Source organism: Sebastes fasciatus, chromosome 5 (genome assembly GCF_043250625.1).
Source record: "Sebastes fasciatus isolate fSebFas1 chromosome 5, fSebFas1.pri, whole genome shotgun sequence".
Classification (NCBI taxonomy): domain Eukaryota; kingdom Metazoa; phylum Chordata; class Actinopteri; order Perciformes; family Sebastidae; genus Sebastes; species Sebastes fasciatus.
In genome coordinates this window covers 1894647-1916120 of record NC_133799.1, presented here as the reverse complement: position 1 = coordinate 1916120, position 21474 = coordinate 1894647, and the positions used below count along the sequence as shown (strand labels likewise).

The window sequence follows — 21474 nt, the reverse complement described above, 5'->3', positions numbered from 1 at the left end:
TTCACCCTCCTGTCTGAAACGCTCCGTTTTAGTGCATTTCAACGGAATTGCGTTGCTAGGCAACAGCTTGGGTCCATTTTTACTTTCTGTCAGCTGATGACATTCACATACACTGCAACCAGGAAATAAACTGGGACACATTTATAATGTTTTACGTTTTAAAATTGTGTCAAGGGTCTAAATATTGTATATTTGTGACATCACAAGTCCTGACGGCTTGTTTCAAATGCAGAGTTTCTGAATACGGGCTGTGTGTATTTCCTTGTGGATTGAGTGTTTTGATACTTTCACAGTATTTATAAAGGACTTAAATCTGCTTTATAATAAAAACAACATGAACATCTTTTTTATAATATGGGACCTTTAACATAAGCTAGTTAAATAGCTAATTTTCTGCGGTTAAAGCTACCTAAAGTTATGTGTAACACCCTAGAAAGTTGTTATAAAGTCTCAACTCTGGTAAAAAGTGGGTTTATATCTGTAAATACAGCAGCTCTTCTGAGGAGTGAACTTTGTTTGAGGCTAACGCTGCTAGCTGCTAGCTGCCGGTAGATGGCGCAGTCGCTCTGTGCTCCACCTGTTGTCCTGGCAGGATGCTAGTTAGCTTAGCTTAGCTTAGCTCAATGTAGCCTCTCCAGTGAGTGTCAGTGTGTCGTCTCTGGGATTGAGTCATGAAGCAGGATCTCACGGACTGAACTGAACCTTTAAAACAGCAGAAACGCTCCGTTCATTCTCCTGAAACTCGGTCCTATTAACTAAGTTAACTAATTACTTAACAAAGTGATTAATTAGACAGTAAACCGGTTATAAAAGATGAGTTATGTGTGAGGTTGAAGTCTGGATACAACAAGCTGCTGATCTGATCACCGGTTCATCAGGAGCTGACTCCTCAGGTAGGAACACTTTAAACACCGTGTAATGTTTCATAAAAGCTTCATCACTCACTATATTTCATGATAAAGTGTTTGTTTTAACACGGAGAGTCTGATTAGTCTGTTTAACTCGACTCAGTTTGGTTTATTTTGTTGGTTAAAGCAGCAGGAGAGGAGAGATGGTTTCTATTGTTGCTGCTCCACATTATTACTGTTTAATTCAATTCAATTCAATTTGCTTTATTAACATGACTGTCAATTCAATAATAAATAAAAATAAAAAAGAACAATAAAAACAAAAACATATATATATATATATATATATATATATTTAAAAAGAACATGCATGTAAATGGAAGAAAACAATAAAGAACTAATTAATGTTTGTTGTGTCAATAAAACAAACAAACAAATAAAAAATAACAATTAATAACAATATATTGCAATATCAAATGATAAATGTAAAAAAAAGAACAAAATAAAAACAAAAACATATATATAAAATTCATTAAGCAAATTACAATATATAGATATTTAAAAAGAACATGCATGTAAATGGAAGAAAACAATAAAGAAGTAATTTCATGTTTGTTGTGTCAATAAAACAAACAAACAAATAAGTTTGTTTATCTGTTGGTTACAGCAGGAGAGGAATCGCTTTCTATTGTTGCTGCTCGACATTATTACTGTGTTTAATTCAATTCAATTAAATTTGCTTTATTAACATGACTGTCAGGTGAACAATATTGCCAAAGCGTCAATTCAATAATAAATGAAAAGAAAAAAGAAAGAAATTTAGCAAATTACAATATATAGATATTTAAAAAGAACATGCATGGAAATGGAAGAAAACAATAAAGAAGTAATTCATGTTTGTTGTGTCAGTAAAACAAATAAAAAAACAATTAATAACAATATATTGCAATATCAAAGGATAAATGTAATAATAAATAAAAATAAAAAATAGAACAAAATAAAAACAAAAACATATATATATACATATACACAATTCATTAAGCAAATTACAATATATAGGTATTTAAAAAGAACATGCATGTAAATGGAAGAAAACAATAAAGAAGTAATTCATGTTTGTTGTGTCAATAAAACAAACAAACAAATAAGTTTGTTTATCTGTTGGTTACAGCAGCAGGAGAGATGGTTTCTATTGTTGCTGCTCCACATTATTACTATGTTTAATTCAATTCAATTCAATTTGCTTTATTGGCATGACTGTCAGGGGAACAAGCGTCAATTCAATAATAAATAAAAACAAAAAAAAGAACAAAATAAAAACAAAAACATATATATACATGTATACAATTCATTAAGCAAATTACAATATATAGATATTTAAAAAGAACATGCATGTAAATAGAAGAAAACAATAAAGAAGTAATTCATGTTTGTTGTGTCAATAAAACAAATAAAAAAAACAATTAGTAACAATATATTGCAATATCAAATGATAAATGTAATAATAAATGTAATAACAAATAAAAAAAGAACAAAATAAAAACAAAAACATATATATATAATTCATTAAGCAAATTACAATATATAGATATTTAAAAAGAACATGCATGTAAATGGAAGAAAACAATAAAGAAGTAATTTCATGTTTGTTGTGTCAATAAAACAAACAAACAGATAAAAAACAATTAATAACAATATATTGCAATATCAAATGATAAATGTAAAAAAAAAAAAAAAAAAACGAAGTAGAGGAGTAAATAAAAGGCAGAGTGTAAGTTACATCTATTATGTGTTGTTGTTGTTGTGTCTTAGGCTGTGACATGCACTGACATATCCTGCAGCTTCTATGGCGATGACACTCTTTTCTCCAAGTAGATGTTGTATTTTATTTTGGTCACAGTGTTTAATTCTCTCACAACATAAGAGCATTAAGTTTAAATCAGCCTGTCTGCTGTATGACAACAGGTGTTTACGTCCTAACTCACTGACACTAATATAATTATAATATATCATAATATAGACGGAGGCAAAACAGCTTTCATGACAAGTTACTGGATTTAACATCATTCATATGTCCTTCATATATAACTCCTTATAGACTTATAGGTCTGTCTTTATATCAACACTTTATAGTGTGATATCTTTAGTTTATTTTAGAGGAGAGACAGTGCACATTAATACATAGCCTACACATGGTTAAAAATATCCCAGAATTAGCTAAAAGGCTATTTTTCGTCCCTGGACAAGGTGTTACTTCCTAAAATCCATCATAACAAAAACAGGACATGCAGTTTAAAGACTGGAAAAGGACACCTTGTTACAGCAGTATGACAACTCATCGTCCTAACTCACTGACACTAATATAATTATAATATATCATAATATAGACGGAGGCAAAACAGCTTTCATGACAAGTTACTGGATTTAACATCCTTCATATATTCTTCAGGAGAACTAGCACTTATCAGAAGAGCCCCTTTAGCTATTTATTTTTTTTCTTCTTTCATTAGGTTGTAATGGTGTTTACATTGTGTTAACATACACAGAGCATACTACTGATGATGTATCACTACATTCATCCACACATTCATTATGTGTCTTTAAGAGGAGTTTATTTCAACTTAAGAGCACATATTATTAGGAATGCACCGATACCGGATCGGATATCGGGCCGATACTGACCCAAATAGCTGGATCAGATATCGGTGACAACGGGGCCGATCTATTCAATTCAATTCTCTCTCAGGTGGTGTCCATCCATCCGTGGTGTATAATTTATTATTTTAATAAAAAAACAAAACAATGAAATGCATTTATATCTATGTATTTATTTGTCACATGTTGTTTTACAAAGTTAAGAAAGCAATGTTTAAGTCAAGCCTGATGTTGCCATCCCACAGTGAGACATACAGCTTATTAATTAAACTCTGGTATCAGATCGGTACTCGGTATCGGCCGATACCCAAAGCCCAGGTATCGCTATCGAGACTGAAAAAGTTGGATCGGTGCATCCCTTCATATTATGTAATTTAATTCTAAGACTTAATTATAACCATTAAAATCCAAAATCTATTGTAAGGCTACATCTTTTTTTTTTAATTAGTATTTTATTGATTTTTACATGAATATTGTCACATTTTGTTCCACAAATCAAACTCCTATATGCAAAATAATATTAATATAAAAATTAATAATAAATCAATTAAAAACATAAATGAATACATTTAAAAAATAATATCTACAAAATCCCAGTATACAAATAAAATGCAAAAAATAAAAATAAAGAAATAAATTAAAAGAGACAAATCAAATACATATTCCTACATTCATCTGCACCATGGTCTAATCTAATTTACAAGCATCCAATCAATTTTCAGACACACAGAGTAGGTAAGGTTACATCTTAGATAAATGCCTTTGGAAATTAAGTGAGCTGCCAAAAACCATTGGAATAATAGCTGCATTCTTAACATTGTGTTGAAGTAGTATTTAATATTAAATTCTTTATCCCAAAGAAAATAAATCACTTCATATTTTCTTTCCTAAGAAGCTTATTTAAATGTTATGCAATGGCATCCTACATTGGTATTTTAATTTCTTGCCAAAATAAAGGTGCATTCAGTGATATTGTTATAGTGACCCCATATTCCATAGTTGGATCCTAGTTTTTGTGTCAGGTTTTGCTCAGTGTAACGGTGCTGCAATGTTTGAATATGAACTGACTGTATTACTCAGCAAAAAACTATTGAAAATGTCCCTACTGCGGGACTAATAAAGGAATATCGTATCTTATCTTACAAGCTCTGGTCACATTATTGTGACTGATACCAGTTAAATCCTACAGCATGTTAAAGATAATAGGCTACTAATAATAAGACATTACAGTTAGCAACAAGTGTAGCACACGAATAAGTGTTTTACAATGCAGTTGGACAAAATTAAAAATGTAGTTTTGATTAAATTAATATAAACAGCATTCTGTATTGCCAAATTTAGTTTTACTACGCCAACACATTTGTGTTTTTAAAGTAATGTAAACTTTCAAGGTGAAGGTGTATTATTTCATGCATCAAACACAGACAATGATAAAGCACTTTATTATCTATTAATAGCAAACACAATTTGCAGATAGGATTATGATTTTATTAGGATCCCAATTAGCTGATGATCTACCTGGGTTCCACACAAAGAATAATAATTAGGGCTGTCAAAGTTAACATGATAATAACGCGTTAACGCAAATTCGTTTGTAATGCCACTAATTTCTTTAATGCATTAATGCAACTTGCAATTATTAATTAACCTCCGACAAGCCGCCGTCGGGCCCGGACACTATTCAATCTTTCGGAGGTTGTAGCGGGATCAGTATTAGAGCTAGAGTAAAGATACTGATACTGTCCCTTGACCTCTGACCTCCAGATCAGTGAATGTAAATGGGTTCTATGGGTACCCACGAGTCTCCCCTTTACAGACATGCCCACTTTATGATCATCACATGCAGTTTGGGGCAAGTCATAGTCAAGTCAGCACACTGACACACTGACAGCTGTTGTTGCCTGTTGGGCTGCAGTTTGTCGTACAATTTGTTGTACTTTTTCAGACATCTGAATCTTTTTCTGACAGTTGTCGAACATTTGTTGGATATTTGTCTTACTTTTTTCAGACATATTTCGGACATTTTTTAAAAACTTTTTTTCATACATTTGTCGGACATTTTTCAGACCTTTTTCTTACATTTTTTTGGACATGCTAAATCTTTATGCTAAATGCAGTACCTGTGAGGGTTTCTGGACAATATCTGTCATTGTTTTGTGTTGTGTTTGATTTACAATAATAAATATATACATACATTTGCATAAAGCAGCATATTTGTCCACTCCCATGTTAATAAGATGATTAAATACTTGACAAATCTCCCTTTAAGGTACATTTTGAACAGATAAAAATATGATTAATTTGCAATTAATCATGATTAACTATTTTAATCGATTGACAGCCCTAATACAAATAATAAAAAAAACACATGGTCCAAAACAAGGTCAGTTGTAAAAGTAGTATGTATTGAGATAAAATAATTAACAGGATAAAAGAGACTTACAGTTGAATGTTTTCTTATCTAGCAGGCAGCTTCTCCAGCCACTGTTAGCTTTATTGATGAGACTGTAGAAGAGTCAGTGGTGTTTTCAGGTCACGCTGAGGTTCAGGAGGACTTAAGAGATCAGCGGTGTGACGTGAGGTCAGATCAGACCGTGCTGAGCTTTGAAAGTGATCAGTAAAATCTTGATCAACAATAGTAACGATGCCGAGAGATGGGGGTAATATTGTCTTGTTCTTAAGTACCAGTTAGAGCTGCAACGATTAATCGATTAGTGGTCAACTATTAAATTAATCATCAACTATTTTAATAATCAATCAATCGGTTTGAGTAATTTTTAAAGAAAAAAAGTGTAAATTCTCTGATTGCAGCTTCTTAAATATAAATATGATCTGTTTTCTTTACTCCTCTATGACAGTAAACTGAATATCTTTGAGACATTTGAGGATATCATCTTGGGCTTTGGGAAACACTGATCCACATTATTCACCATTTTCTGACATTTTATAGACCAAAGAACTGATCGATTATTCAACAGAAAATAATCAACAGATTAATGGATAATGAAAATAATCGTTAGTTGCAGCCCTAGTAGATTTCAGAGTTACAGCGGGGTGTCATCAGCATAGAACGGAAGCAGAACTTGCTGTTACAGATTATGCCTTTTGAAATACAGTCAGACATTTGGTCAACAGTAACATATTATTTATTATAATTTAGTGTCTGGACATGTTTTCATGCTGTCCTTACTTTTGCAGCAGTACCATGGATGCTGAGGGATATAAACATGAGCCACACTACACAGAAGCAGAGAGCGCTTGGCAAGGTCCACCATGGACGCTGGTGGATGTATTCCTGTCAGGAGGAGCACCGTGGGGATTTACACTCAGAGGAGGACTGGAGCATCGAGAACCTCTGCTCATAACCAAGGTAAATATACCTATATTATTTAGGTAAATAATACTAAATAAGACTCTTTTATTTCAAATACAGCTGAGAGTTGAGGCTTTTATTGTTGTAGTCTGAGTAACGTGACGTCATATCCGTTCCGTATCCGTCAACCAAAACAAACCTCAGAAAATAGAAACGTTGGAGGGTCAGCGTGGATACGACCTGCACCCTCACATGTTAAATCCAGCGTGGTAAACACTACACATCCAGTAAAGGATGGAAACACTTTGGGTTTCACACATTGACAGGAAAAGCAGAGCTAGACAGAGCAGAGCTAAAGCTGCATGCTAACTCTGTCACGGACAGGAAACGTTATCGTATCGCGGTAACATGGTGGTGGAGCCGGACGTCGCTCTTCTCTCCGTGGTCAAATGGGCCGACGCTACGACTGTAGAGCACCCAGATACTGACATTAATGTTCTCTGCATTGAAACGGCCCCGATGGAGCTGACCATGGATGGATAAAGAGAACGGAGCTGACGGGAGAGCTAGAGACCACCTTGGAGAAGTTAGAGGAAATAGACATGTGGGACTACTTCCGGCTTTTCAAAATAAAGGTGTTAACAAAGGGAACTGTAGATACAAAATACATTTTATGGAAATAAGATTGATTGGATTATATTCACCAGAGTATAAAAGAAGTACTCGTACTGGTACTCGGTATCGGCGAGTACCCAAATGTAAGTACTTGTACTCGGTCTGAAAAAAGTGGTATCGGTGCATCCCTATCCAAAGCTGTGTTTTTTTGGCACATAGTGTGGAGTAAAGTGCTCCAAAATCAGCACAAAATAATCCCAAAAATAAACATTCAACAGAACATGCACTATAGCTTCTAATCCTTCTATGTCATGACTTTGTTAAATGGGTGATATGAGCCACAATATGCATACAGTGAGAAGGAGAGAGTGCCTAAATCAGCTCTGAAATCACACTGTAAGCTCACTTCTCTGTTGACTGAGTAATGATTTACTACAAAAGACCTTGCTGGTTAATTTGGCATGGTAACATACCAGCACCTGTTAGTCAGGAGCCGTGTGTCCCTGCTTCAGTTCTGTTTTTCTCTATTGACCCAAAAAGGGTCCAAAGTCCAACTCGCGATGGACGAAACTCAGGATATCAGGCACCATACGGGCTTAGAGCGATACGGTTAGCGCCACCTTCACCCCCATTAGCTTTTTACAATTCATTCAAATGACAAAGAATTCTGACCATTTTAAGTCTTTAAGCTGTAAGCTGCGAGATCTCATTGCTGAACCGTGTGGAGTGAACCGTTGCCCAGTTGGACTCTTTGGTTTGATATTGGCAGCATTTCGTCGTTAATGTTTTGTCACTGAGACGCCACGACCTTCCTCCCAAGGACCAACGAGAGTGGAACCCGTTCGCATCCGATGGTGAGATGTTAATTCCTCAGAACATTTAGAGAACTCTCACAACCCTTTAAGAGATATGCTTTAACAGTTTAAGTCTTCCTGGCCGGCACCTCATAAAGTAAATTGTTCCTGGACTAGACTCAACACATGTTTAGTTTGCTGTCACTTTACCCACAGTGTGTGTTATTAGATCCCACCTGGACCTTTTTTTGCTTTCTGGTGTTTTTGTGCCGGGTTATATTTCAGTGTGGAGGGTAGCGTGTGGTACCAGGAGCAAGGAGAGGAATGTAGGAGCTTTGTTTGATTTTCTAAATGTAGTGAATTATCTGTGACAGCCTGAAGCCCGCTGGAATGGCATGATGGGATAAATTAAGTGAGGATTAGTGATTTGTGCTCTTTTTGTGAGTTCCTCTCAGAGTATAGCTATTGATTTAAAAGGTGTGAGTTATTGGTGTTATCTAGAGATTACAAAAAATAATAACCTTACATTATAGAACAGGCTGTCTGCTTAATACTCAAAGAAATGTGTGAGGCCTCTACTCCAACATGTGTCTGTCTGATGACATCACTATGTGGACACATAGTTGGCATGTTGTTCTTTATCGGCCCAGTTTCTTTGGAAGGTGATTTATGATTCATATTATCAGCTGTTCTTGCACTCTTATGTGCTCTATGTCCTGTTTCCTGTCCTACCTGAACAGGTAGGACTACAGTGATGCAAGAACTAAATGGTCTTAATGGTTGTTAGTCTTGATCTGTTCTTGATGGAGACTTGATTTTGGGCTATTTTGCTTCCGTAACATGTCTTCTTTCAGACTAGTAGGAAAGAAAACATCCAAAATACACATTTGGGTGTTTATTTTACTGCTTTTGTCTATTTGCGTCCGTCTAAATTCACCAAAGGTTAGCATTAGATAATGCCTCATTTGCACATTTAAACATGACGTTTAGGAAAACTTGTAATACATAAAATAATGATCTTAATCTGCCAATCTGCCAATCTGCCCATAGTTAATCACAATTAATCACACATTTTTTATCTGTTCTTAAAGAGGGATTTGTCAAGTATTTAATCCTCTTATCAACATGGAAGTGGACAAATATGCTGCTTTATGTAAATGTATGTATATATTTATTATTGGAAATCAATTAACAACACAACAAACCCTCACAGGTACTGCATTTAGCATAAAGATTTAGCATGTCCGAAAGATAAAGTCTTAAAAATATTTTTTAAAAAGTCTGAAAAATGTTCAACAAATGTAAAAAAAAAAAAATGTCCGAAATATGTTTGAAAAATGTCAGAGGAAAAAGTCAGAAAAAATGTCAGAAAAATTACCGCAAAATATGCTCCAATCATAACATGGCAAACTGCAGCCCAACAGGCAACAACAGCTGTCAGTGTGCTGACTTGACTATGACTTGCCCAAACTGCATGTGATTATCATAAAGTGGGCATGTCTGTAAAGGGGAGACTCGTGGGTACCCATAGAACCCATTTACATTCACTGATCTGGAGGTCAGAGGTCAAGGGACCCCTTTGAACATGGACATGACAGTTTTTCCGCAAGTTTGGAGCGTTATTTAACCTCCTTCATGACCAGCTAGTCTGACATGGTTGGTACCGATGGACTCATCAGGTTTTATAGTTTCATATGATACCAGTATCTTCATTCTAGCTTTAAAACTGAGCACGTTAATGCGTTAACGAAATTAGTGGCAGTAAAACGAATTTGCCTTAATGCTATATTTTGGCGAGGAAAAACTGGCAACTGGGCTGCAGTTTGACATGTTATGATTGGAGCATATTGTTTTATGCTAAATGCAGTACCTGTGAGGGTTTCTGGATCAATATCTGTCATTGTTTTGTGTTGTTAATTGATTTCCAATAATAAATATATACATACATTTACATAAAGCAGCATATTTATCCACTCCCATGTTGATAAGAGGATTAAATACTTGACAAATCTCCCTTTAAGGTACATTTAGAACAGTATAATCTATATTTTAATCGATTGACAGCCCTAATACTTGTAATACAACTTGTATTCACCCATAGTGTCCCCTTGATAATAAAACGTTGTATTAACTCTGTTATGATGAGGAAAATGTAAGATAACACCATCATAGACAAGTCAGACTACTTAAAAATGTTGAAATCAGTTCCTCGTCTCACTGCGTACTGTTCAACTTTAACACAGCAGCACCCATGTGGACTTTTGTGTTAAATTGTACTGTTTGTCAGATCACACGCCCTTCTTTAATAATCATAAATGTCCACCTGGCCTTGACGTATTTTCCTTTTATTACATCTTTTTATTATGTTCATGTTTTTCTGTTTTAGTGTGAGAGGTGAGCATCGAGTACTCCGTCTTGTTCTGCCAGGTATTTCTACATGTTCTGTATAACCTGAGAAACACAGACGGCTTAAATGTGTTATTTTTATTGGCTTGTTATGTGCATTCTTCCAACCTCCAATTGCTGAAATGAAAGATGATTAAAAAAAAAAAGGGCCCGTAGTTTATTGAGAGGTTTAGAGGTATTGGTTAAAAAAAAAAAAATCCTGGATCTAATTAAAATTCTTCACATTCCTCTCATAGCTCAGGTTCTGCTCAAGGTCTTCGTGGACTTAACATCCTTAGTCTCAATAAACTTATATAATCCTGTTTTACACAACACAGCTGGGCATGTACATACGTGTGTCCTGTGCCAGGATCAGATTATATATGGATGAAGAAAAAAATCTAGTTTTCTCTTAAAGAAGCAGCACGAGACTCTCTGCTCTCTGTTCTTACACGCTGCAGGTAAACAGGTTTTACCAATTATTGAATCCTTTGTGTTACAACATTAAGGGCTTGATTTGACTGTTTTAGGATTGCTCAACCTCTGGGGAAAAAGATGATTCATAGAGAACAGGATTATGGCTCATGGGAGGAAGAATCAGATTATATATCTCTATCGTTTATTTCTATTTGTGGAGGTTTTTGGAGGCTGGATTGATTATTGATTAGGTAGAAGGGAACTTACCGGTGCTCTTTGCTGCAAATGCTTAGTATTTACAGAAGATATAAAACAGTTATTTATTGTAAATGTTTTTTAGCCTTACCTTGAAGGGTGGGTCCAAGCTAAGCGATGTACTGCTGTGTGGACGCCACATTAGTTTATAATCCGAAAGTCACACAAAAACACAAACAGACTAACCGATGGAGGCAGCGGTAGACCAGCAACTCCCCTGTTCTGAGAGGGAAATTACTGTTTTTGTTAATGGAGTCTGGTGGCTTTGAAGACAGCGATATAACGGCGAGGTAAAGTGGTGAAAATATTCTAAATATAGCGTACACTTAAACGGATATTGATTTTGTTTTTAGGTTTTTCCGTCCACAGCTGCTTTACCTCGCCGTCAGACAGCCCTTTCTGACGGGGAACTGAAGCCGTTACATCGCTTTCTTTAAAGCCACCAGACTCCATTCACAGAAACAGTAATTTTATCTCTCAGAACACGGGAGTATACATACAACCCAAACTAACCCCTTTCAGTTATTTCTAAACGTTGACTCAGCTAGTGCTAGCGTTCACATTATTCATGACCGTATTGACCTTGGTTAACCTACGTCACGGCTTTTTGCGGCTGAGTGGGAGTTTCCGTTTGAAGAAAAGGAAAAGAACGCAGATGAACCCGCCTTTTAATATTCTTTTCTCTTCATTTTTGTGGCTGACGACACGGAGAGGCGACCGTTGGTTCTAAACAACAACGGCGGCTCCTGAAGAGGTTAGCGTAGATGCTGCAATAGCATCAGTTCAATCAGGACTGGAGAGTATTTCTGCATTGAAAGAAGAACAAAGAACGACACTGAAGGCTTTTCTAGATGGAAAAGATGTTTTTGCTCTTCTCCCGACTCGCTTTGATTGACAGATGTTTCATCTAATGACCTTCCAAGTATTTTTTTGAAAGTGCCTGCCCCCTTTTCCAAGACAGTTTCCAATGACGGTGGTTCAGGTTAGTGCAGCTTAAACGCAGTTCCCACATTCAAATGAATGGGAGGACTGAACGCCTGATTTGGTGTGAATAGCTATTGCTCAAGCTAACATGGTTATTGCTTTCTGCAACCAAATGTAATGCAAGAAGTTCACAAAAGCCAGAGATGCTTAAAACATCTGTCTAACCTACAGAGACATGATATATGTGTGAGTTTGTTAATGCGGTTAATGAACGTTGTCAGTTAAGTGTTCAGGCGATGCCTAAAACCATACTAGAGGTGTGAGTTCAGCTCTGTCAGCTGACTGCACAGGACATCTGTCAGCAGAAAAGACACATTCCTTACCCTCATCACCACCACATCCTTCCCTCCATGTCCCACACAGAGACAGGAGGCTATTTCTGAGGACACTCAGACATCCAGGATGGCTGGAGTTGGGCTGATTATGTCCTGGAGGGAGATAGTAAACAAAGGCGGCGGTACGGCTCACGCTGATTGGCCTGATGTAGTGACAACTGTTTGGAGAAGCTCTATGAATCTTCATGCTGTGTAAACACAGCCTTTATTTGCCCTCAGGTTTTCTTTTATGCTTCTTCTACTCGACACTGTTTGTTGTTTTAATTTATATTCTTAAATTGTTATTGTTTCCTGTTTGAATAAAGCCAGACTACTGTGTAGCTTTAGGCTGTCACACAGATGTCCTGACATACTGTTGATCTTAACCCTCCTGTTGTCTTCAGGTCAAATTTGACCCATTTTCATTAACTTCATTATATCATAAATATGGATGTCTTTCACCTAATTGCCCCACAATTACATGGATGGTTCCCTTATATGGTCTTTGCAAAAAAAAATAAAGACCACTACTTTCGTTGCATTATGGGTATTTTATTCAAAATTATAGCACCTGTGCTTCAGTTAAATGTATTCAAACTTGTGTGATGTAGTGAGAATGATTTTCCAGTTCCAGTAAAACTGTGTCCATGTTTAAACATGGCAACCAACTGTAAACGCATCCAGTCCTCTCTACAGAATCCACTACCATATCAGGACCAGCTCAGGAACCCAGCCAGTCATCATAACAGCCCTCGGTCCACCCCGGCCTTAACCCGGCCTTAAAACCGGTATTATAGAAAAATGAAAAAGGGCTTTGATTGGAGCGATCTTGGCTCTGGTTGTCTGTGCTGAGGATAAAGGCCGTATAAGACGTAACGGTCTGTAAATGTACACATACCTCTGTGGTTGAGTCATGCAGGCCTCTCTCACAGGTCGAGTGGAGAACTGATAATCAGCTCCAGAGCTTTTGTGTGTTAATGTGCCAACTGCCAGGCAGCTTCTCACTGCTTTTCTTTCCACACCTCGCTCATATCTGACCGTCTGCGTCAGTGTGAGGACGGCGCTGACCTTAACGGTATATCTGACTCTTCAGAGAGCCGTTGTTCTGTCTAGTTTAATATCTTATATGTGGTGGGTCTGATGTTGCTGAGTTCAGGGTCACCGTGTGCTCCGTTCACTGTACTTCCCTCTGACAGATGTGTTATTCCAGGTGTCTGCCCTCAAACAAACACAATGCACGGGTTGTTTTTACATCACGCCACTGAGCTGGGACGGCAGCTTTCTGAAGTATTTTTATAGCCTTTGATCCACGTCTTCAGAAACCTGCTGTTAACTTTGGTACACGGTGTGTTTCTTCTGTCAGCCTGTAAAGTAGATTAAGAACATCAACAAGAAAACTCACATATCCCTTTCACCAACCTGGCTAGTCCGAATCAGAGTGACATTGGTAGTTTTGGTTCGTTTTCTATTTAGTCTGGTTCAGTTTCACAGTGCACAAATTAAAGCGCACCAAGATAAATTTGCTGAGGGGCGTTTAAGCAGGGCTAAAGTTTTTTTTATCACTTTGACTCAGCACTGATCTACCGTGCACTCTCCTATAAACATCACTTTTTTTTGTGGACTTTAACATCATATTCTGTATGATCTCTTCGGCCAGATGTCAAGCAAAAAGTCCGTCATCTCATCTCATCCTCATTGTTAACCTGTCGTTTACCTAAAGCCATTGGCACACTACCAACGTCAGGAGCGCGTGGCATCTGCGTCGCGTGGTGGCTGCGTGATGCAGGAGTCTGGTGTTCACACTAGACGCGTGTCTGCTGCGTGTCGGCTGCCTGTCAGCTGTGTTTCTTTCTGCATAGAGTTTGCCTTTTAATGGCCATTTAACTTCATGATAAATATAATTTATATTACTGACTGCTCATATTTCAGAATAAAAGCCTCGTGTTAACAAATGAAGGGATTCTGTCTATAGAAAAAACGCCTGAGGGCTTTTATTTTGAAATGAAAGCAGGAGATGTTGATTTAAAAATAAGTCTTTACTTTTATTCATCTCCGTAACATATTCTACAGATAGACCTCGAAACTGTAGTAAAGTCTTTCTGGTATGAAGTTAATATACAGTCAATAGATCACTTTCACTGTCTGTGACATATTCTACAGATGTCTTGAAGATGCTTTGTGATCGACTGACAGAAATGTGTCCAGATATTACAGGTTATTTTTCTTGTCTCCTCAGTTCACATCAGGGACTCCTGATCTAAAACACAGTACAAACATTACGACATGAGGTCACATTAGCAGAACCTGCTCCACAATAGGCTTTAAAAACCTTCAGTAAATATCAGGGGTTTGCTTATCTGTGCTGAGAAGCAGTAAGTGGCACCAAGGTGAGGTCGTATGAGGTCACTTAATCTCTTTCACAACACTGTGGTGGGAACCTCTTGGACATGAGAAGTCTTTTGGCACCTTCTTATAAACTGTATATTCTCTATGTGCCGTTGGCCACTCTGATAAACACTAATATTTAGCACAATGTGCATTAAAGACGCCGTTGTCCTGCGTCTACTGTCACATCACAGGAGCGTCCACATTCCTATGACGAGGTTCACAAAGATGATGTCATCTAGTTTCCTCTGAATTCCCACACCTCTCCCACAGATTGCACTAGTCATGTTCCTCTCTAATTAAAGATACCAAGTGGTATTATTGTTGGCACCGCTGTCGCAAAGAAAACCGGATCTCTTTCCTCAGAGCCGACTACTAGCGACAAATTTAGCGACTTATTCAGACCATGAGGGAAAAAGCAAAATTCCAATATATTATATTGGAGTTCATTCCCAATGCAGCTCAGAGTAATCACAGCCAACAACACGGTAACTCTTCCTGTCTGCAACCCAAACAACCACTAAGCTTTATGCAAATGAATGAGCAAGACAAATGAACCTATGACGTCATCTGGTGACTTTTAGGGACTTTTGGGAGCTGGTGCTACTTTCATTGGAAACCCGTTGGCAAAGCTGCACAGGACACACTGCTTTTTGTTTTCCCATGGCTTTGTGCCGTGAATGGGAGTCTTCATTTTCCTGGGAGATCGTACCCGGTAGCACACTGAATTACAAAGTGAAAGTAAAGCTTATACAGGGATCGACGCTAATATTTTCAAGCGCTGGCCTTACGGGCCACCAAGCTCCTAAATTTGATGGCCAAAGTACATTTTTGGTGGCCCAAATTTAAACATCATCGTCATCATTCATGTATCTGTTCAAAATGAACCTTAAAGGGAGATTTGTTGAGTATTTAATACTCAACATGGGAGTGGGCAAATATGCTGTTATATGCAAATGTATGTATATATTTATTATTGTAAATCAATCAACAACACAAATCAATGACAGATATTGTCCAGAAACCCTCACAGGTACTGCATTTAGCATAAAGACTTAGCATGTCCGGAAAAAAAGTTTAAAAAAAAGTCTGAAAAATGTCCAATAAATGTATGAAAAAAAGTTTGAAAAAAAATTTATGAAAAATATCTGAAATATGTCCGAAAAAAGTACGACAAATCTCCAACAAATTTCCAAAAAAAAAGTAAATAAAATGTCTGAAAAAAAGTCTGAAAAATGTACTACAAATGTATGAAAAAAATTAAAATAAAATGTTCAAAAGACGTACGACAAATATCCAACAAATGTCCGAAAAAAAGTCAAATTTTGTTTTGAAAAATGTCTGACAAATGTCTGAAATAAAATATCCGAAAAATATGCTCCAATCATAACATGGCAAACTGCAGCCCAACAGGCAACAACAGCTGTCAGTGTGTCAGTGTGCTGACTTGACTATGACTTGCCCCAAACTGCATGTGATTATCATAAAGTGGGCATGTCTGTAAAGGAGAGACTCGTGGGTACCCATAGAACCCATTTACATTCACTGATCTGGAGGTCAGAGGTCAAGGGACCCCTTTGAAAATGGCCATGACAGTTTTTCCTCGCCAAAATTTAGCGTTAAGTTTGGGGCGTTATTTAACCTCCTTCATGACCAGCTAGTCTGACATGGTTGGTACCGATGGATTTATCAGGTTTTACCAGTATCTTCGCTGTAGCGTTAAAACCAAGTCAGCTACAACCTAAAAATCACAAGTTGTGTGATTGCGTTGCTAATAAAGAAATTAGTAGTGTTATTATCGAATTAACTTTGACAGCCATAGTAAAACGTTTTGGTGCCATTTTATTTTGCTTCTAGGAAATGCACTGTGAATAAGGACCAGTCTTATTTTGTACATTAGCAGGAATGTAGCACAACGTTGAAGTGAAAGCAGTGATCTCTTTATTTATCATTTTGGCCATAATCGTGCAGCCCCAGTAGAGATTGCCCCAAAATGTGCCGTGTCATGCTAACCAGCTAGCTTGCCGGCAGACGTTGGCTTCCTGAAATATTTTGGTGTCTCTGTAAAACGGTGTTTTAATTCTCAGCTTTCCATCTGCTGTGTTTGTGCTCCAGGTTGAGGAAGGCAGCAAGGCAGCAGCTGTGAGTCTCCAGGTGGGAGACGAGCTCGTCAACATCAACGAGATTCCCCTGAGTGGCTTCAGACAGGAGGCGATCTGCCTGGTGAAAGGCTCCCACAAGACCCTCAGCCTGGTGGTGAAACGGTAGGTAACCAATCTCTCCTACCTATCTAGCTGCTGCCACGACAGCACCGCCCCTCTCAGCCTAACAGGTCACTATGGTAACAGCTCCAACAAACCGAGGCGGCGGAGGATCCTCCCGGCCCTCGCAGCTGTTTGTCTGCGTTGTGTGTTTGCAGACTGACCTGCAGTTTCTGGGATTTCTAAACTGTCAGTGTTGAGTTTTTGGCAGCTGGATAGTCCTGTTCTACCAGGTCGTACTGAGCTGAAGTCAACAGGAGGTCAGGAGGTTTGTGAGTAGATAGAAGGAAGAGAGGTTGTTGGAGGCAGGTGTGGGAAGGACAAACAAACGGGAAGTTACGATGCAAATGAGCCTGTTGGTCTCACGCTGTCTGTGATGAGACATTTCCAGTGTTCTCTTTGCACCACACTTCTCTGCTGATGAACAGTAAGCCCTCAATAAATGATTACATTCACTCGTATTAACACAGGCCCGTCCCAGTGACTTATTGACTCCCAGCTATTGTTTAGTATTCATAATCTTGTTTAACTGATGAATCATTTGTCAACTGAGTCCTGGAGGCCTTCTTACAACTGACCTTGTTGTGTGTGAAACACACTGCTCCCATTGTGTCTCTCTCCGCCGTCTGTATTGTATCATATCATAACGTAATCCCTGAACAAATCCTCCCGTACAAGGAAGTCCATTCACCATTTATCTGTCCACGAGGACGCGGCTGCGAGTCTCACTCATTGTCTTCTATTCTCAAGAGACGTGTCTATTATAGGAGCTGGAAACAAGGATGTGTTACTGTCTGTAACAACTTAAAGGGCCTGAACACATCTCTTCTGAATCAGCGTCTTACTCTGAGAGACGGAGTCACGGTTTTCTGTCGAAGTTAGAACAGTTTTGGTTGCTTTCTACACAGGAAGTGGGCTCAGTTGGAAAAGAGTGACATCAAACACTTCTGTGCACCAATCGGGATTTATTTTTATTTTTGAAGCCTCGAGTTCGGCATTTTGGCCGTCGCCATTTTTGTTCTTGGCCGTCGCCATCTCAGTTTTGGTTTTTGGTCGTCGCCATCTTGGTTTTTGTCCGTCGCCATTTTGGTGTTTTGTCCATCGCCATCTGGGTTTTTAACCGTCGCCATCTCGGTTTTGCTTTTTGGTCGTCGCCATCTTGGTTTTTGACCGTCGCCATCTTGTTTTTTTGGCCATCGCAATCTTGGTTTTGGCTTTCGCCGACTCAGTTTTGGTTTTTAACCGTCGCCATCTTGGTTTTTGGCTTTCGCCAACTCAGTTTTGGTTTTTGGCCGTCGCCTTCTTGGTTTGAACTGACCATGTCAAGGAGCCACATCACTTCACTTTGCAAGGTTGGATCAACCTCGTCACACCACAGACGCCGCTATTTAAACACTGCGCCGAGTGAGGGATCACCCCAAACCCAATATCTCCTAGTATCTTTTCGTTTCTCAGCTCTGCATGCATACCTGCCTGTCTGGCTGGCTGCTGTTGATTCCAGCCTATATACATCCTATAATATGTTATAGAGTGAAACACAGGGAAACACTTTAAGTATCAACACTATGAGTAAATATACAAACACACCACGTTAACCCTATGTGTTCTAATGTGAATATTATTGGAATATTATAGGCCGACTATAGAAGATGCATAGCCCAAACCACAGCATATTATGACTGACACAGTATAATAATATGCTTAAAGAAATAATAGATAAACAAATAGGAGCAAGAAATTGTTGATAGCGGCCGATACACACACCAACATGTGAATAAGGGGAGTACCAGTACTTATTTCTTTCCACTTCAAGCACTGGAAACACTTTTCTGTATAACTCAATACAGTTTAACAACAGCACAAAGTGATCTCTCTTAAACAGTTTTAACAACACTACATTAGTAAACTGAGTGTAGTTTGATTCTATCTTAGATGTCAAGAGAGAAATTAGACCGTAAATCAACTGAAGCAGTGCCAATATTACAAAATATGTCCTTGTATCATGGCTTACAATATGAAGTAAATACTGTTGTAGATTCAACTACAGAAGAGCAAGAGGAATAACTAACGGATCTGGGTATTGTCATTGTGGTATGCTTGTATAATTGTAAATGGAGAAAGACATTTCCTTACAAGGACAACTCTTATTGTTCATATTGTATTTTACAGACTTTTAGTCCCGTGGGACTCTTCCTTCCTTCTGCTCGTCTGCGTTGAAGAATTTAGTTTGTTCCGACTGTCATTTCCTAAAACCACAATAACTGGTGTGTGTCTGATTTAGAATACAATAAAGTGGTTTATTACAGAAAGCTTCAGCAGCTCTTTTTCTCTGTTTCTCCAGCTGCAGTCTGCAGGCTGTGTAGAAAGCTGCTGTTGGGGTGTGGAGATGTTTGGGTGTGAGCATGAAGGCGTGAGCTGTGAAACTCCTTTCTCTTTATCTCTGGGATCACAGTTGGATCGCTGAACGAGGATCAGGAAGCTGTCACAACCTGCTCCTGTCCTACAGGTGTGGTCTCTTTACAGACAGCACGAGGGCGGCGCTTCCTTTAGCATGTCATGTTTTTTTTTTTTGCATGCATGCAGTGACTAATGCGAGACTGTTGGTGTAATGTCATTGAGAAGAGAGGCTTGTCACACGCGTCACACCGGAGGACAGATAGGTGTGGTTATCTGTGGGAAAGCGTCTTTTGTACATGCCTCGACAAAACTGCGCACAAAAGCATGCTCAACTCCAGCATGGCACATGAGGAGATATTTTTACATTTTAAATATCACTTTGTGGATCTCATTCGCACATCAAAAAACAAAACCAGGGTGTGAGCTGACGTTAAATTACACCTTTTAGGCTAAATTTGTTTAAAACTTGCCGACACTGACTGCTGCATGCAGACAAACACTGTAATCATCCCACGTCGACACATTTCATCTGCGTTCCAGCTTGCTATTGTTATGCTTTTACTATAACTGTTAAATCCAGAAGTTGTAATTTGGCGGAAAAATGTTATTCTGTTTGGTAACTTTACACTCTTTAGACAACAGCAGTGCAACTAGAATCCACAGATCATTTGAAACACCAGTAGCTCTCCTATGTTGCCTGAGAAGCTTTTTCCATGAGGTGTTCACATTATTTTGGGACAGATATAGTTTTATTTTACATCGTCAGACCCCCGCGGAGGTTCGCCTTCTTTTCCAGCTCCCTCGAGGCTTTTTGCAGAACAGCAGAGTGAATCATTAAACTTTACAACGTGAGGCTTGACGTCTGTTGTGGCATTTGGTTTCCCCCTTCTGGCATCGTTACAGAAGTACCACAGTCATTAACTAACTATTTTACATGGGAGGAGATGTTGTTTAGTGTAACCGAAGGCTTCTCTCTCCTCTCCCTCTCTACTGTACCGTTGACTATTATAACCCGATCAGACCTCTCAGGTCTCCAGTCAGAGGTCTTCTAGCTGTACCCAGAGTTAGATCCAGGTCCACTGAGGGTTACTGTGGTCCTGCTCTCTGCAACAAGCTGCCTGCAAACTCAAGACTTTATGATTCTCCCAGGCTTATTGTTAATTACTGTTTGTGTACCATGTGTGTGTTAGTGTACTGGTATGGTCGCACTTCTTTCTTGTACAGTTGGTTATTGGGATGCACGATTGTTTTTCGAACCAATAATTACCTGCTTCTCATGGCCGATACTGATAAATTCACATTTTTGTGTTTTAAAAAGAAGTTCACAACCTGTAGTTTATGCTAGGGATGTCACGAGAACCAACCAAATCAAACTGACATCACTATTGTTAAAGGACCAATATGTAATACATTTACTGTAATAAATCATAAAATGACCATGCAGCAGAGACGTCTCTAACTCATCTTCTCCGACAACAATACAGCCAGTATGTTCTCCTTGGAAATTTACATTCCGATCCAGAACGTCTGTTTTAGTTTTGGATCTGTGTGATCCCGTCCACGGCTCGTTACGACACCCCGTTGAACACATATGAAACAAACTGGCACGCAAACACAGCCTTCTGCAGCCGTGGAAGCAAGCTAACGAACTGCACAGAGATAACGTTAACATTAGATTCTACCCGTCCTGAGAAACCTCGGCACATCTCTCTGTGTTCGGTGTGCAGCTGGTTATCAAGGCAGCGAGTAGTCGAGACACACCGGTGAAGTGATTCCGTATGCTAATTGCGAAAATGTGCTCTGCTATCAGTCACTCCGGAGGAGCGGACAGACCACGGATCCAATATTTAG

The 21474-nt window shown here is 38.4% G+C and overlaps 1 protein-coding gene across 2 annotated transcripts in view; it reads left to right on the top strand.

Moving 5' to 3' along the window:
* The first annotated feature begins 621 nt into the window (after positions 1 to 621).
* shroom2a (shroom family member 2a) overlaps positions 622 to 21474 on the top strand; it is a 50727-nt gene continuing 29874 nt past the window's right edge. The window contains exons 1-3 of one of the 2 annotated variants that reach the window (XM_074636776.1): positions 622 to 893; positions 6702 to 6873; positions 17081 to 17229. In XM_074636776.1, the coding sequence (XP_074492877.1) occupies positions 6709 to 6873; positions 17081 to 17229 (314 nt within the window). In that variant the 5' untranslated portion in view covers positions 622 to 893; positions 6702 to 6708. Of the gene's footprint in view, positions 894 to 6701; positions 6874 to 7927; positions 8286 to 17080; positions 17230 to 21474 lie in introns of those variants that run through there. The other variant, XM_074636777.1, reaches the window with a different exon arrangement.